This window comes from Camelus dromedarius, chromosome 9 (genome assembly GCF_036321535.1).
Source record: "Camelus dromedarius isolate mCamDro1 chromosome 9, mCamDro1.pat, whole genome shotgun sequence".
NCBI lineage: Eukaryota > Metazoa > Chordata > Mammalia > Artiodactyla > Camelidae > Camelus > Camelus dromedarius.
Window position 1 is genome coordinate 17,694,271 of NC_087444.1, and position 16,731 is coordinate 17,711,001.

The 16,731-nt window shown below is 47.2% G+C and overlaps 1 protein-coding gene and 1 non-coding gene across 2 annotated transcripts; one reads left to right on the forward strand and one right to left on the reverse strand.

The window, feature by feature from the left end:
* Positions 1 to 1,507: 1,507 nt before the first annotated feature.
* LOC135322015 (neuroblastoma breakpoint family member 4-like) lies at positions 1,508 to 9,401 on the forward strand. Its single transcript, XM_064488847.1, has 4 exons — positions 1,508 to 1,735; positions 3,989 to 4,216; positions 6,192 to 6,397; positions 7,997 to 9,401. Exons 2-3 carry the CDS (start codon positions 4,042 to 4,044, stop codon positions 6,386 to 6,388), a joined length of 372 nt encoding a protein of 123 aa, XP_064344917.1. The 5' UTR covers positions 1,508 to 1,735; positions 3,989 to 4,041; the 3' UTR covers positions 6,389 to 6,397; positions 7,997 to 9,401.
* A 5,522-nt stretch (positions 9,402 to 14,923) lies between these two features.
* TRNAQ-CUG (transfer RNA glutamine (anticodon CUG)) lies at positions 14,924 to 14,995 on the reverse strand. Its single transcript has one exon. It is a non-coding gene; the product is annotated as a tRNA-Gln (tRNA).
* Positions 14,996 to 16,731: the final 1,736 nt, after the last annotated feature.

Below are 16,731 nucleotides of genomic sequence, written 5' to 3' on the forward strand. Positions count from 1 at the left end.
ATTTGTTGTTTCCCTGGGGTCACTGCTGTCATCCCCAGTGTCCGTCTCCTCTAAGTGGAGGAGCCACCTGAACACCAGGACACAAACATCCCTACTATCACCTTGCATGTATCTTTCCATGAAGTGCGGCTGACCCCAGCGTTTCCCCACTCCATGAAGGGCTGATGTTTCTGTTTAGCACAAAGCTCATTTTCATGCTAGGGTTTGTAGATTCCAACCATTATGTTGTTTTCAGTGTACAAATTCTGCTAAAGCAGCCAGCATACGGTGAGGGAAGGCTGAATATTACAGTATTCTTTTTAGAATGCAGATGGGCTATTCCACAGACTATGTGGGGAAAAGATACATTTCACTTCTGACTCAGACCTGGAAAAGGTGATTGTGGTGAGGAGATACTGCCCAGGGGTCAAGAAAGCGAACCCAGGCAGGTCCAGAAGGCGCAGCCTGAGGCCTCCTGGAATATTCTTACGTTATCCTCCTGTGCCACTGGTGATATTTTTTTCCCATGATAGTATTGGATACCTAACTATTGACATATGTAGGGGGATGTGCTTAATGTTTCTTGCCCTGTCTGAATTAATCCATAGAAAATCATACTGTTCTTGAGGAAGAAGAGGAACAAGACCAAATATGTTCCAGGTAATTCTGAAGCCTCAGGGGTCTTTTGTTTTCTTTCTGCTATCTGTCTGTCTGTCTATCTATCTGTCTATCTGTCTGTCTATCTATCTATCATCTCTTTATTTATTTATTTCAAAGTATAGTCAGTTTACAATGTTCTGTCAATTTCTGCTCTACAGCATAATGAAGAATCATGGCTCTTAATTTAATGTTGATGTATGGTGAGGTCAGATCCAGGGAAATGAGAAACTGCTGAATATGCCTAATTCTTCCATTCAGACAACCACAATGTGTCCCTTTAACAATGCTGTCTATGTTAACTGTACGTTTATAAGCCCCTTTGATAATCTCTCTCAAATGGAGTAAGTGCATTCAGTTGATGCAGGGGTGCTAATCAGTCCAGGATTTCTCGGACTCTCCTTCTCTGTTTTTATTAAAAGCAGCATAAGATGCATTTCTGCCTTTCACTCTTTGTTCTTACCACTGACAAGTATTTCATAACAAGAAAAGTACTTAGAAAACCAAAATTCATATCACATCTCAGTGGTAGAGAAAAGGCATTGGAGACACAGGATTATGCTGCCAGAGTCTTGTTCCCTCAGCTGTTGCATGTAAATTTCAACAAAACTCATGCAAGAGTTGAAGCCTCCCTTGTAGTTTCTGAGTGTGTGTCTTCTGACTACCGTGTACTGAGGTAGTTCAGTCTCCTTCGTCCTGAGCTCTATTTCTGCTCAGTGCTGGGACCACCTCCTGCTCTGTCTGTCTCCTATTCCCATTGTAAGCACACTCTGGCCCCAGATGGAGGAGGATTGTTATATCTCGCTTTGTGGAGAATTTCCATTTGTTTTCTGCGACCAGTCCCTTAACACTCCCATCAAACCCAGCTAGGACCCTGTGTTCTCTCATCCGTTTTGTTTAATCCTCAGCGCACCTGACCCCAGAAGGCTCAGTAGTGAGCAGCCGGTGGTAGAAGAGAATGAAGGCCCACAGGACTCACTGGATGAATGTTATTTGACCAGTTCTGTTGGCCATGACCTGTCAGACTCCTGTAGGCCTGACAGAGGTGCCTCATTCCCTTGGGACCAACAGGGAGTCTTCTCAGCGCTTGCTGTACATGGTGAGTACTCCCTCGAATAGAGCACACGGCTCCTAGTGGGTCCCCAGTTATCCTCACAGACTTTGTAGCCAATGACCTGTATACACTACGAGAGTGATTTCTGTAAACAGGCCCTGAGACTTGTGTTCTTTTGAATCAGGCTGTGGGATTTACTTTGCAAAAGGCATCATGTGGGTAAGACAACTTTCCTTTCTCCTCGTCCCAGGACGCCCTACGTCACCTGGACCGCCCGCACCAGTGCAGGCTGTTGGTATTAAGTCAGGCTAGAGAGGGGAAGTGAGATGTGTGGGATGTGGCCTGGCCCTGCCAGGCCATCATTCAGCATGGGCAGGAGAGGCCAACATCCCCCACACGGATGGGCTGAGGTGAATGAATGGGACACATCAATGATGCTCGGGTCCATCCTATTTGTGGGCTCTGATCATGGCCTGTGAACAGTGTGGACGGCTGTGACTCCGGCAGTGGGGCCGCAGGAGACCTGCTCTTTCGCCCCATCCGCCCTGACCGGGGAGAAGTGCTGTAGGCACAGCACAAGCACTTGATCTTTAAGGACAACTTCAGATTTCATTGGAGGCTTTTCCCTACTTTCCTAAGTAATGCTATTGGGCATTCCTTGTGAAGTTTGATAAACTATTTTGCCTTTTCCCATGCAAATGCAGAGAATATTGAGCATAGTTTAATAAAAGCCATTAGTTGGGAAAAGAGAGATAAAACTACATGATGAAATTAACCTGTGATATTTTAAAATAATTTTACTGTGTGATTCAAAATAGCATTTGAGGGTGGGTTTACTGGTTTTGATCATTGTTTCACATACTAAAGTTTTTAATTTAAGAGGTGTTACCCTTCAGACCATGTGAATTATCAATAAATCTTATTAAGAATCCTAATGCAGTGATTAATGATGAAGAAACTCTGCCTGGAGAAAATGGGAAGGGCACACAAGGCAGAGAGCAGTGCTTAGGGAAAAAGCCCGGCAAGCTCTACAAGGCGCAGGTGCAGGGCTGGGGTCAGGAGGGGCAGCCTGTGTCCAGGGAGGATTTGTTCAAGGGGGTTGTGGGAAGTGATGTGCTGAAGAAAGAGGGGCCGGAGGGAGCAGGAGTGTCAAGGCAAGGTGAGGATTTGAGTTCATGTAGGGAGGTTGAGGAGGACAAGTTTCCCCAAGCTGAGTAAGACTGGTGAGACCGCTGATAGTGTGGAGAGACAGGATCAGAGGAAGCCGTTAGAAGGAGGTCGGATGAATCACTGATGAGACTCAGACAGAGTGCTCTCTGTGGAAGACAACGTGGTAACAGACACAGGAGAGACACGTTTAAGAAACAGTTCAACAAAGCTTGTTGAGCAGGAGGGTCTTCAGGGGTAGTGAGGGGGCAGCCGCACAGCAATGTGCAGCAGGCCCCGTAGGCCGTGACCCCACCTGAGCCTGCCCTGGACTGGATGAGCTACTTGAGCTCTTTGGTTAGCCCACTCTCTGAGAATATGAACTCACTTCACAGTAGAATTGTAAACATGTGTGATTAGGAGCAGTGCCTGGTGCCCCTGGAGGGGGGTGTAATACAAGGAATGTGCACTGTGTCATCTCCCTGAAGAACCAGACGTCCTGATTCTGTAGCACTTCTGGACACTGAGCTTCCAGTAAGGCCCTCAGACCTCAGCTACACTACTTACAGGTGCCAGTACCCACCAGCCCACCCAGGACACATGTAGCCATGGGACGTATCCCTGTGTGCTGGGTGGACGGGTCATCAAAACACACGGGGAATGGAGTTGAAAAGGCTCCAGAAGTGGGAAGAGTTCTCATTACTTGGTCCATGTGCTATAGGCCCCAAGTCCCATTTCTAGTGGAATTTGCAGCCTTTGGGCCCCACTTCTCTTGTTATTTCTTTATTCTAATTAGACATCAACAATTCCTCGTCCTCCCTTCCCTGAGGCCTGGCCAGAATCTTGTCTCTAGGGTACAAGGAAGGGTCGCTAATAACTGAGTAATGGTCGTGACCTCACCTGCCTTCTAGTACCCTCTGGACCCAAGTGGGTGATTTTTTATCTCAGCGACGTTCACCAGGAACCTGCCATCTGGCGTCCGCAGGCACAGCCTTCAAAATGACATCTCCGTCATGTCCATGATGTCTGCCTCTGTTGTCTGGCTGATTAGGTGGTTTCCCTGATAGGCAGGAACAGCAGAAATGGGTGTTGTGGGAGGGGCTGACAAACGGAAAGTTGGATTGGTCCTGCTGAACTGTCCTCTGCTTTCAGGTGACTCCTGGGAGGACCGTCGCCAAGGGCCTTTGAGTTTCCAAGGGTCAGAGATGGAAGCTTCACAAGCACAACTGCAGACAAGCACCCAGGTGACCCATCACCTGCAGCTGCAGCGGGACCAGCAGTTTGACTGTGGTGACGGCAACGCCAGGCTCGGCCTTCCCTCCACCGTGTGGGGCTTCACAGCCAACACTGAGTTTGGAGACCAAGGGCTGCCCCTGCAAGGTAAGTAAGAAAAGGGGTGTAGGGAGCTCTAGTCCATGAGCTGGTCGTGCCAGAGCTGGGGGTGGAGGAGACAGTGAGGCCTCTGCCATGCTCCTTTCAGGTCCACGGAAAATCCCCAACGCTCTAACAGAGGGAAGTGAGCAGGAGCCGCAGATTTAGGGCCAGCTCTGCCCCAGGTCCTGGGTTTGCAAATTCCTGGTTCTTTAACGGAACCAAGTTATTTATCTTGTGAGGTATTCCCTTGTCATTTCCCTTATCTGACCACCGGGAAGTTAAATCTACCTTCCGTGGTCGTTGGGAGTGTTAAGAAACATAGCTCCCAGGGTCCGTGATTCGGTAAAACCTGCGTCAGCACACCTGTGACTGTGTGATGTCTACCCGTGTATCCTGCTGGTGATGTAACACTTACACAATGATTGCACGTGCATTGTCTCAGCTGAAGTGCAGGACTTTTGATGGTCTCCACTTTCTCTAGACTCCGTCTCCCCTTGCTTTCTCAGAATGGCACGTTTGCCAGAGTTCTCTTCTCATCGCCCATCCTCAAGCCAGTTTTCCCCTGTCACGTGCTCTCAGTAACAGTGCATTAGTAATGTTTAGTAGCAATGTGAAAACTGCCCACACACTTCAATCGTCTGTTGACTTTTCACACGGAGGTAATTTTTCTGTTTTTAGCCCTTTATTTAAAATAAAGAACCACCTTCATAGATAAGGTGAGCCACTCAGTTTCTTCTATGATGCTCCATTTAATTTGTCCTCTCCACTCATCTCCATGGCCATGTCCTCGGTTTTCTTATCATGATCCGACTCTTCTCTGATTTTCTTCAATGAGCTTTCATACCCTCACATGCATTTCATCTGGGACGTATTCATCCTTACCCTCTACTCCTCTTAGTATCTCCACCCGGAGACTGGGGCCGCCTGGTGCTCATCTGTCAGGCGGTGGCCTCATCTGAGAAATAGGGAGAGTGGAGGTGAGAGAAGAAGGGGCACCACTGGCCACCGTGCAGAGAGCTCATGGGAAGTGCTCAGCGGGTGTTAGGGATGCGTGGCCCTGACAAGTGCCATTAGCCCTTGTGGGATTTCATTGTCTTGCCTTCCCTCTAGTCTCTTTTTCTTGACCTTGGCTTCCCACATTCTCGGCCAGGACTCAGCCCCACTGGCTCAGTCACTCTCTCTCCTGCACACTTACCCCAGAGGCCTGAGTTTGAATCCAGGCATCACGACAGATTTTGCTGCAAACGCTACTTTTAATGCCCTTTATTCTCATAATCCCCCGGATCTAATCGTTCATGTTACCACCAGAGATTCCCTCGCTTATTCCTCTGATGTCTATTTTTCCTTTTTCAATTTCAACTCATCGGAGGCTGTTAGAATGATCCATTCAATATCTCAATGCCATCATCCATTGCTTCCCTTGTACACACACACACGTGAGTGTTGTATTTTTATCACAGCTTCCAGGTCTTATTTAGCTTGAGTATGATAAACATTATATATAGTGTATGTACAAATATATGGGAAGCATATACTGATACACATCTGTAAACATTTCCAGTTTCAGACTTCCCCAGTTCTTTCTTTCCTGAAGTTTACTTTCAACATTGACTTTGCTTACTTTCTGCAGTCACTTCTGTCCCAATAGTACAACCTCTGACTGCCCTGATTGCGTTGCCTTGTCTTTTCTACCTAGGAACTTTCCGTTTTCGTCAATTCTATTTTTCTTAAAAAACAGTTTTTTGGCAGTGTGAACATGTTTGCCTCCTGGCAGTCTTACCAGCACTGCACAGTTTGGGGACGGTCAACAAAAGAGAAAAATACCAAGGTGTCTCCACTGGCTTCACCTGGCAGGGACGTTCAGATGGCCTCTCTTGTTCCTGGACACGTTCCTTACTTGATGTTCCTCTTGGCTGGAGGAGGAAGTCATTGTAATATCCTGAATAACAATGCATCCTGTTTTCTGTGGTTTTATCTTCAGAGCTGGGTTTGGATGCTTCCATCGGAATGAAGATCCCTCCCAAGGTGGAGGGCGAGGGCTCAGCTACCAGCCAGCATGAACGTCAAGTCTCTAGCAACAGTAATGCCTCCAGTGTCCTGAAGCAGAAGATTCTGCGAAGAAAACTGCTGCGCAGCAAGTGGAGAATAGCATGCAGGTTCCCTGGCCTTCAAGCGTAGGGGACAGAGGTAATCACATCTAGGCCTTCCATGCACGTCTTCCCTGTTGCTCCTCATCTAAGATTATACCTCAAACTCCACTAGTTTGTCCTCTTTGTTGTTCGTTCACTTAACAGTTGATCCTCCCTCTGTCTGCTCTTTCCTCTGTTTTCCGTGGGAGTTGCCACCCTGCCAGGCCCTTCCTTCCCCATTTGCTGTTTCTACTGTGAACTCTGCTGTGTTCCTGCCACTGCTGCCCTGGTATTCCTTCTCACCTCTACTCCTAGCTACAGGGAAGCCCGGCCCCGAGGTCCTCCTCATCAGAAGAGCATCATTTAGGCCCCTGAACACGGGGTTCTTTGCCTGAAATCACACACTGTCTTGGTTTCATTGCCTTTCTTTCCCGGCCCTCCCTCCCTCCACTCCACTGCCTCTTCCAGAATCATTGTCTTAACGATTCACATGCACATGGGTTGGCTTCTGCAGAACACACCTAGGACAACATTGACTCCTCGACGTCTCCACGTGAATAAAAAGTGATGTAACTGAGGAATGAGAACCCTGATTACAAAAACTAAATAAGAACCTCAGGCCTAGGTGGGAATGCTGCACTGGCCTGGGGTCAGGTTTCTCACCTCTGGTGGTCAGCTCTGGGTTAATGTCCATGGGGCTTCCAGGGCCTCAGTGGAGCCGGCATTAGGTGGAGGACAATAGATGGCAACCTAAAGGGACATTGACCTAAAGCAGAGACAGAGGCCAAGTGATTGCAGAATGCAAAGACAATGACGTGCCTAGGGTTTCAGACCTCTCTTCCTTTTACTCACATGACTCCTTCTACATGTTCAGTAAAGTGCAGAAAAAAATGAACTGAGTTGGAGTCTTAGGCCAAGGAGTCTAGGAAAGCATCATAGTGAATTAACTTGGGGCAGATTTATGAAGACAGAGATATACAGGACATAAGATCAGTGGCTCAGGCAAGGGAATTTCAGAAGGCAAGTGATTAACTCTAGACTATCCGAAGGAAGGTGAGAAAATGTTTATGGCCAGTGGGAAAGGGGTTCATGGTGGAAGTAATGAAGCGACGGAAAGAGAATGGTGTGAGGCAGTGCAGGGCTAGTGGGTGGCTGTAAATTCTGCCGTCACGAATAACCTGGGTGAGCTTGGATCTATGTAACACGAATGGCTTGACCCAACCCCTCGACACTGTGATTCTGAAGTTCTGGGGTGAGGTTTCGGCATCAGTATTTTTCAAAGCTCTGCTGACATGCATGTAGGGGTTAAATGGACTATGGATTTGGTGGGATATCAGGAACCAGGATAGGGGTGTCCCAAGGATCCTTGCTCCAGACAGCAGTCTGTTTCTGAACGTATATGAGGGATGCTCAGCACATCCCTCCTGGGACATGTAAGAAAGGTATCACTTCGGTCCAGATGAAGGGGAATTAAAAGTCAGTTGGCTGCTGAGGAACCAGTGGGGGGATCTGGCTAAGACTCTGCAGCAGCTTTGAGCTGGCATATCCCCAAGCACAGGTGGGGTGAGGACAGGGGTCCCTAGATTCTGCACCACAGTCTGCACGTTTGCTTCAGGAGGTATTTCTTCTAACTCGTGGATCTCCCTTTTCCCTTCAGCACCAGCCTCGGGCTCCCCCTTCAGCCCCTCCTCTCAAGAGGATCCCAGCCTGCTCCTGACTCTTGTCACCATGTGGTCATCCCTCCAGGCTCAGCCGTCAGCAGAACCCAACGAAGACCCACATTTGATCCCTCTGTCTCTCTCTCTGTCCCTCTCTCTATCTCTCCTATGTCTCTCCATCTCTCCCCTGTCTCTCTTTCACAGTTAACGCATTATTTTCGGTACTCTGAAAAGATTTTGCCAATTTGAAGAAACCACATCATCAAATTTACCTTTCCCACTAGATGTAAACTATCTGCAACAGAAAATCCGGTTAAAGTCCAAACTGAACACTGCAGGGATGCTTTGCTGAGAATCAACATCACAATCACCAGCCACAATCCATGATTTTTACTCCAAAGGACTGATTTGATGGGAGAAATCCCAGGCATCAGTCCCCAAATGTGACCCAGTGCTAAGGAGACCAGTGCTTTGCTGGATGCACAGCTGTGAGAGACTTTAACACTTGCTTCTCTGAATTGCCATCCTGCACACACTGGCATCTGGAGCAGCTGGAAGAAGGCAACATGTCAGCCTGGACAATCTTTGCCACCAGATGGGCTGTGCTCGGTGCAGGTGCCATTAACCATGCAGTGTCCATGCTGAAAAGGTTTCGCTTGAGTTTCGTCATGAGGCAGTTATCAGACAACTGCAGAATCTACACCACTGAACAGGACAACTGGCCTGTCTTTTTGAAACAGGCAGTGCCTCCACAAATTAGATGACAGAAAGGAGAAGAGATGTTTTGGGTTCCAAAGAACTAAAGAGATTGTGCTGCTATATTTCTTTAGTCCTTTTGAACCCAAACCCTCTCCTCACCTTTCTGTGGTTGTCTTTAATGGTGGTGACATTGACTTGTGTGCAGAACACAGGTCAGTCGTCTGGCTCAAAGGTCTACATTCTGCAGTTGTCTGACCCCTTCCTCATCATTAAACTCAGGCCAACCCGTCTGCCAATGATGCCACTTACTGAACGCTGTTTGCTTCCTGGCACAGCCCCTCTGGAGAGTAAGCACGTCCACTTTGCGTGTCACCACTCTTGTCCTCTTAGCATTGAACACTTCGTCATGGAGGCAGGAGCCAGTGAGATCCGTTCATTGGAACACACGTTTCTCTGTGTAGAGTCAGTGATTTGATGAGTAGTTCTCTGAGAGTGAATAAATATCTTATTCTATGATTGTCATTCTCTAAACTGTTGCCATCCCTGATCGATCCCCGATGTGTGTCAATTACCATATTTGTGTTTGTGAAGCAGAAATTTTCCAGTGCAGTCATTCTGTTCATTTGTACTGCTGGCGTTGTGCTGTGGAAAAGACAATCCCTACCCCTTCCATTTAAGTAAAAGTTCTTTGGGGTTTTACTGTGACGGTGTGTATTTTTTAAATTCAGTGTTAATTTAATTCAGCGACTGATTTAGTAGACACGGATATAAATTAATAGAAACATTCGTTTTCCTCCTCTTCATTTTTATATCTTAAACTCTCCCACATCTTTTAAGTTGTATGTACCATTTGTAGTAGAGTGCATTTAATGTGTTTGTTTTCTCTCTCTGTTATTTGTGCGTGCATGTTTGTGTGTGTGTGTATGTGTCTGTGTTTTGTTTGGTATGTAGGAAGGACTGGATAGCTAGTGTTTAACACTGCACTAAAATATTTGTCATCTTAGTCCCTTAGTATGTTGTCAAATAAGTTTAATTTGAAGTATAAATTTTGAATGATACCTCTCAACTTCAACTTTTTACCACTGTCACCATCAAGGACATTATTCTAGTTTTCTCCTTCCTTCTGTCTTTACCTGCCACTTCTGATAGTATTCTAGTAGTATTTCAACCTAGTCAAATGTATACCCTTTACGTACTATTTTTCCCACCTTGTCCCCGCCCCCTCCCCATTTGGTTTTAACTTCAGAAAAAAGGAGGGTATGTGCAAGAGCTGGAGGGGGCGCCCATGGGGCCCTTTAGGGACCCATAGGTTCACAGGAGGGCTGCCCCACCCCAGGAGTGTCAGCGGCCTCCTCGCAGAGGTCCCAGGGCCCAACCAGGCTGCCCTGAAAGCAGGGCCCATGACACACCGGCTTAAATCTTTATAACATATATTCAGTGGTGACCAGGTCTTCAAATCTCAGGGTTTACTTGGTGACTTCTTGACGTGTAAAGTTCATCCGTCAAGATTCCTAATGGTGGAAATGAGGACTCCTCAACGTTGGCATATTTAGTTTTCATTTTCTCTTGCTTTGATACATGGACAGCTTGGCTGAATGTGAAGGACATGCCCACAGTGACTTCTATTGAGATTTAAAGAAACATTTTCCTCCTTGGGATGTTTTGTTGAGACATGGAATATAATTTGGTTTTCTCTTTCACTGGGGTAAAGGGAGTTTGAGCGCTTCACAGGAATTTTTTTCTTTAAAAAAATTCTTTCAGCTCTAATACAATGGGACTTAGAATTGAACATTCCAGTCCTATTTCTCCCAGATATCTATGACTTTCTCTCTGACCCTTTCTCATTATCTTTTATCCATTTCCTTTCTGTTCAATGCTTTCATTTTTCAATTCAATGTGTCCTATGATTGTAGACAAATAAGTTCCTTTATACGTTTTCATTTAGACTATTTTCCAGGGAATGTTCTTTTTCTTCAGTGTTTTCCTAGTTTCTACCAATTCTCATTTGGTCTTTGTGTCTAATTTTGTGCTCTGAGTTCCTTTTCTTGTGTACGTGAGCCAGAGTGTTTGTGTGTGTTTGTGTGTGTGTGTGTGTGTATGTGTATCTAAAAAGGTTCTGTTTAGAATATTTAAGATATAGATAGTATTTTATATGTTTCCTACGTTTTTGATTGATTCTGAGGAGAATCTTTTCATCAGCTGAAATCTCTAAGTCTGTTTTTGTTTTTCTCTAATGTCACCTTAGAATAAATAAATGTCTGCTGTACGATTTTCCTTTCCAGCAGAGTAGGATTTATCTCTGAGAGAAATAGCAGATCTAGGTGGGAAGTGCTGAATCTTTAAGGAGCTTGGTCAATTTCTTTTGTCTAGATCTTTGTCTTGTGCAATTACTGTAGCAGATGTAAGGTTTTGGGGAAAGGCATGGTGTGTCTCCTGGTTCTGAGATTCTATTTCCTTCCAGTAGGACCTTTGACTTCTACCGGTTGCTTCATTCTTTCTCTGCACCACAAACATCCAAAGAACACTACCTTCATCTAGGTCTCACCGTGGCCCCGACAATTGTGCCTCACGAAGTTTGTCATCCTCTGGTCTTCTGCACTGCCGAACCCCTTCGTGGCCATTCCCCAGTCAACAGAGCTGTAGTCCACCAGGTCCCAGGCACGCTCTGAGTTTGTCCACATGCTCTTTTGTAGGGAATTTTACCTGGATTCCCTCCCTGCTGTCCTCTCCTCTTTGTGTGCAGTCTTGTCTGATCCCTCTACTGTTGTGTGGCTCCCAGGCCTGGCTAAATACAAACTACCTGGAGTCCACAGTGTTCTGTGGCCCCTGGTTGTTCGGGGGAGCTGTCCTGTGTGGAGTCATTGACTCTCTAGTTTAATCCCTAGCCCTCTGAAATAGGTGTTGAGAGATTCAGCTGCCGTCATCCAGGTGGGCCTGTAATCTCTCGTCACTCATTTTCAAATGCAGAATTTCATTAGGACTCCAAAATGGACAGAAGTATATAACAGAACATCCCCATCCTTGTAAGTCATCTTCCACAATTATCAGCTTATGGCTGAACTTGTTTTCCTACAGTCCCACCCACTTACCTTTTCCTGTATTATTTAAGTAAATGCCAGACAACTCACTTCATCTGGAATTGTATCACTGTGTTCCCCTCAGTGAGGACTCTTACTGAGTAGTGCGTCATAGTATTACTGTTGTTGGTAAATGGACTTAAAATTTTTAATATCATAAAATAGGCAGTGTTCAAACCTCCCATGGTTGTTTTTAAGTTAGTTTCTTTATTGGGTTCCATAGAAAATCCACAAACTGTAATCAGTAGGATATGTGTTAAGTACCTGTATATATGTTTCTCCTCAGTTCCTTCCTTCCGCCTCCTTCCTTTCTTCTTTCCTTCTCTCTCTCTTGCTGCTCCTGCTCTCACTATGTTGCTTGGTCTCTCGCTCTCCTATGTTAGTTATTCATTTACTGAAGATACAGTCTTGTTTTTCTCTAGTAGCCCTCAGCCTGAATTTGTTTCCTAGGTGTACATCAACACAATCTCCTGTCCTCCATATTTCCTCCTTTTTGGTGGTGGAATTCAGAGCAGTGTTATCCTAATAGAGAGAAGGTACAAGCCACATATGTAATTAAAATTTTTCTAGTAACTACACTGAAAACTAATAAGTACAGCATAATTCAGAAATAATCTTATACATAAGACACTTAAGTGTGTATTGCAACATATTAAAGGAACTTTAATTCCAAAGTATTAAAGTTGCATTCAATAGAAAAATCTTTTATACCTTTGGTTTTTAAATTTACATTTAAATGAATTATAACTAAGTACAGTTAAAATCCAGTTCCTCAGTCCTGCCAGCCACATTCTATATATGCAGTAGCCACATGTGTCTTGTGGCCACAGTTTTGGACCTGGCAGATGTAGTTTCATGTTTCACCTGTTGGCAAGACCACCTGAAAAGTGACGTGTGCTCTCTGATCAGGAGGCACATCAAGTCCTGTGTGTTTCTTCAAGAATATTAGCAGCCCTTTGATTTCAAGGCCTAGATCCATTAACTGATTGTGTGGAGCAAAATGGTGCCATTCCATCATCGTGAATTATTTACCTGGACACTTGTATAAAGAGAACTTTCCCCTAAGTAGTAAATATTGTACACTTAGTGGTACAGCCTGTAGTTTAATGAGCTAATCCCTCAGCATTCTCTGTCATCACCAATTAGTTTCTTTGCTTTTTCTTTCTTTTTTTCCTGTGCTCGTATGAAATCAAGGTTTCAATCACACTGAAGTATTTCAATGCATTGCTACAGAGTCCTTCCTGATACTCCAATTGTCCTCTCTTTCAGCAGTGAAAGTGAATTTAAGCTGACCCCTTTCTCCCTTTGGTAAGATCCTCACAGGCTTTAAGACCTTTCCTGATATTAGTAGGACAAGGTGTTTCTTTTGCATCTTTAATATTTACTGCTCCTGACCTGGACTCAGTCCTTTCTTTAAGACTCTCCGATTTCTTTATGTCCAACACAGTATTCACAGAGCAAATTGAATATCCTTGACATACTCATTGGATTTGGTTTATTTAGGCCTTTCCAGTGAACAGAGCTAGGAAATACATATTCATAGTGTGTGTATTCATGTATTCACCTACAGTCACAAACATTACAAATCAAATTCAGAACTACAGGCTTTATATTGAACCTTCTTTGTCTGAAACCAAGCAATTTAGTTTTAAGGACTCTTTGAATAGTAGAAATAGAATATCCTAGAGAGTCTCATTGCATTTCCCCATATTATATGGACAAAAGATTAAAGATATAGCAAAAATTCTGCTAACACCACAATTGAGGAAAGCAGTTTCTGGTTTCGTTACTGCCATCGGGACACAAATTATTGTGTTTTAGTGTCTTGGCATAGTTCTTATCCATGTTGTAGTTCCACAAAAGGGGTGCACCAGCTCATTTTCAAAGGCTGGAGGTGACATTTACCAATTTAATTTACTGGGGGTGGGAAGGGATAAATTGGGAGTTTCAGATTGCAAATATTAAGTACTATATATAAAATAAACAAGTTACACGGAACTATATTCAATATCTTGTAGTAACCTATAATGAAAAAGAATATGAAAACGAATATACCTATGTATATGTATGACTGAAACATTAGGCTGTACACCAGAAATTGACACAACATTGTAAACTGACTATATGTCAATTAAAAACACAAAACAAAATTTAATTTACTTTTGTAATGATAAAGAAAAGAAATGTGGTTTCCAACTCAAATCTAACCAAACAAGGTATATTCGAGTATGGTCTAGCCGTCACTACAAGATCTGCAAGTGTCTCAAATGCCTGGGGGGGAGATGGATGAGGAAACCCTGATCTCTACAGACGCTGAAACCCATGGTCTATTCTCTTTCTGGCTGGGCTTTGGATGAAACGACAAGGTTTCAGCAGTGGATTTTCAAATTTTAGCCTAACAGCAGCTTTGTATGCAATGAGGACGCAAGACTAAGAAATTCTGAATAAAATCGGAAGAAGCTGGAATAGAATCAATTAAAATGCGGAATAAAACAGGGCATTTGAATGAAACCCAGGACTTCCAATTCAGGTCTGCAACCATCAAGCCGAAAACTGAGACACAGGCTTCTTCCTGCCTGATCAGGGACATCACAGCCCCTCACACAGACCGTTTACTCACAGGGACGGACAATCGGGCGGTTACAGGGCGTGCGGTGTGAAGTCCCTTGCGGTGTAAGGCTCAGGGGGCGCAGCCTCTGCCCTTTACCCCCGAGACCCAGGGTGACCCGACGAGGGGGTGGCACTGGCGCTGTCTCTGCGCCCTCGGCGGCCGGGCCGGGGCCGCCGATGTCCGGCGACGGGCACAGTCGCCCTGGTCCAGCGGGGACACTCCAGGCTGGGTGCCCCCCATCTGCTCGCTGCCGGGACGCCGCAGCCCAGAGAAGCCCGATTCCGGGACCCCGACTCCTGAGGAGGAGCCGGCAAACCGCGGGGGACGCGGCTTTGAGGCGGCGGCGGGAGCCAGAGGGACTCTGGCCGCGCAGCTTCCTTCCTGGGACCGAAACCGTCGCGTCTGAGAGCTGCAGAAAGCGGGAGGCGGGAGCCGGAGAGCACGTCCACTCAGCACGTATCTGAGGCGCGGGTTCGCTTTCAGGCAGCGGCGGAGTTGGGGCTGCGGGATAAGAGACAGTTGGGCGCGGCCTAAAGGGAAGGTTCCACCGAGACTCGAACTCGGATCGCTGGATTCAGAGTCCAGAGGGCTCACCATTACACCATGGAACCGCAGGACGGCCCGACGCCCCCCGCGGAGCCAGGCGGCGCGCAGCCCCGCGGGCCCAGGACCCGCCTCCTGCCGGGCGCTCGCTCACGCCGCCCCGAGCTCGCTTCCTCCGCGACGCTAGGGGGCGCCTCGCTCGCCTTCCCTCGGCGCGTCTCTGCGGGTTTGTACGTCGTGGAGGAGACGAAGCCCTCTCGGGGATGAGCCACAGGCACGGCTTTTAGACCTGCCCCAAGTCCAGCTGCTCTGCCGGGATTGCTAGAGTTTTCTGCCCTGAGGTAAAATTCTCACCCGGGAAAAAAAAAAAAACATACCTAAATACAAAAAGTGTCTCTTTCCTCTTGTTTTCAACTGTCCTCTTCCCGCTGCGCTGAGAGCTCTGACTACCCTCAGAACAGCCCTCGGGGCCTCCTGGGATTGCCCTGCCCTGGCACCCGACGTGCAAAGGGTGCAAGCCCTGCCGGCTTCCCCTGGGGACAGATTCCTCTCTCTGTTGGGAGTCGTGTTCGAACCCCAGAGGCCCCTACGCGGGGCCCCGCCAGCAGCCTGGCCGCGCCCGCCCCGCGGGGGGACGTCGGGGAAAAGCAGGTGACAGCGTTTCTTCTGGGCTCTTTCCTCCCTGGATTCTTTCTCCTTTTCAGCTTTCCAGGTCTCCCCTCTCCGGCCTCCCGCGTTCCCAAGACTGAAGGCCTGGCTCGGTACCGGGTGTGGAGCTCCGTGCGGTGCCGGACGGGCCTCTAGACGTTTCCACCCTCGGGACGTTTAAAGGCTTGAGTTGCCAGTTTGAATGTTTCCAAGAGCTGCCCGTTTGGAAAGCCTTTCACAGCCTCCCTTTCTGCGGAGGGTGCAGCGCGCCGGCGGAGCGCAGGGGAGGTGGCACATGGGGGACTTCAGCCCGACTGGCGGGGTCGGCACCTGCGGGGGCTCCGGCGCGGCGGGGAGCAGGCGGCCAGGGCCGTGGGCCCCGGGCCCCGCCATGGGGCGTCCAGTGCCGCTCGCTCGTGTCAGGGCCCCAATGTGCCCCGACAAGACCCGGTGTGTTCATGGCCTGTGGGTCCGAAGGAGCTTCCAGCCTAGGAGGCAGGGGTTGGGGAGCAGGTTCCCTCCGCTGGCTCTGAGCGCAACAGGAGCCTATGAGCCTAGGACTGCTGATTGGAAGACTTGTGCTTCAAGCCCTGCAGGGAACGTTCTGGGTTACTTCCACTCATTTCCTGCTTCTGAGTCTCCCCCAATTCACCAAGCCTCCCTCCTGAGGTGCTTTTTTGCTTCAGGCAGCGACCTCCTCCTGTGGCTCATAGTTCTTGTCCTCACTTGCTTTGCTCCTGTGGTGGTGTGTTTGGTGGCTGTGGAAGCTCAGTTGCCCAGGGTATTGACGGAGTTCGGCCCGGCTCGATGGATTCTCGGGGTCTCACCAGATGCCACTGGTCCCTCTGCACCTTCTGGAGCGAAGAGGGCACCTTGACCTACTTGATCAGACATCTGGATTGTAGGGGAACTGCCAGGCTAGTGGAGGCTGAGAATCACCAACTGGTCAGACTCCCAGGTTGGTGCACCCGAAAACTCAGCATTAACTAGCAATTACAGGATGCCACTGACACCAAGATTTTAGGGTGCTGCATCCTTACTTAAAAAAATTAATAAACACGATTTCTTAGAACAGTTTTAGGTTTACAGATAAATTGAGCAGATAGTACACAGTTTCACATATGCTCTCTTCTCCCTAACAGAATTTCCCCTATTA

Coding starts and splice junctions, on each gene's coding strand:
- LOC135322015 (XM_064488847.1), top strand. CDS start 4,042: ATGGAAGCTTCACAAGCACAACTGCAGACAAGCACCCAGGTGACCCAT. Junction 4,217..6,191: donor CCAAGGGCTGCCCCTGCAAG/GTAAGTAAGAAA, acceptor TTTTATCTTCAG/AGCTGGGTTTGGATGCTTCC.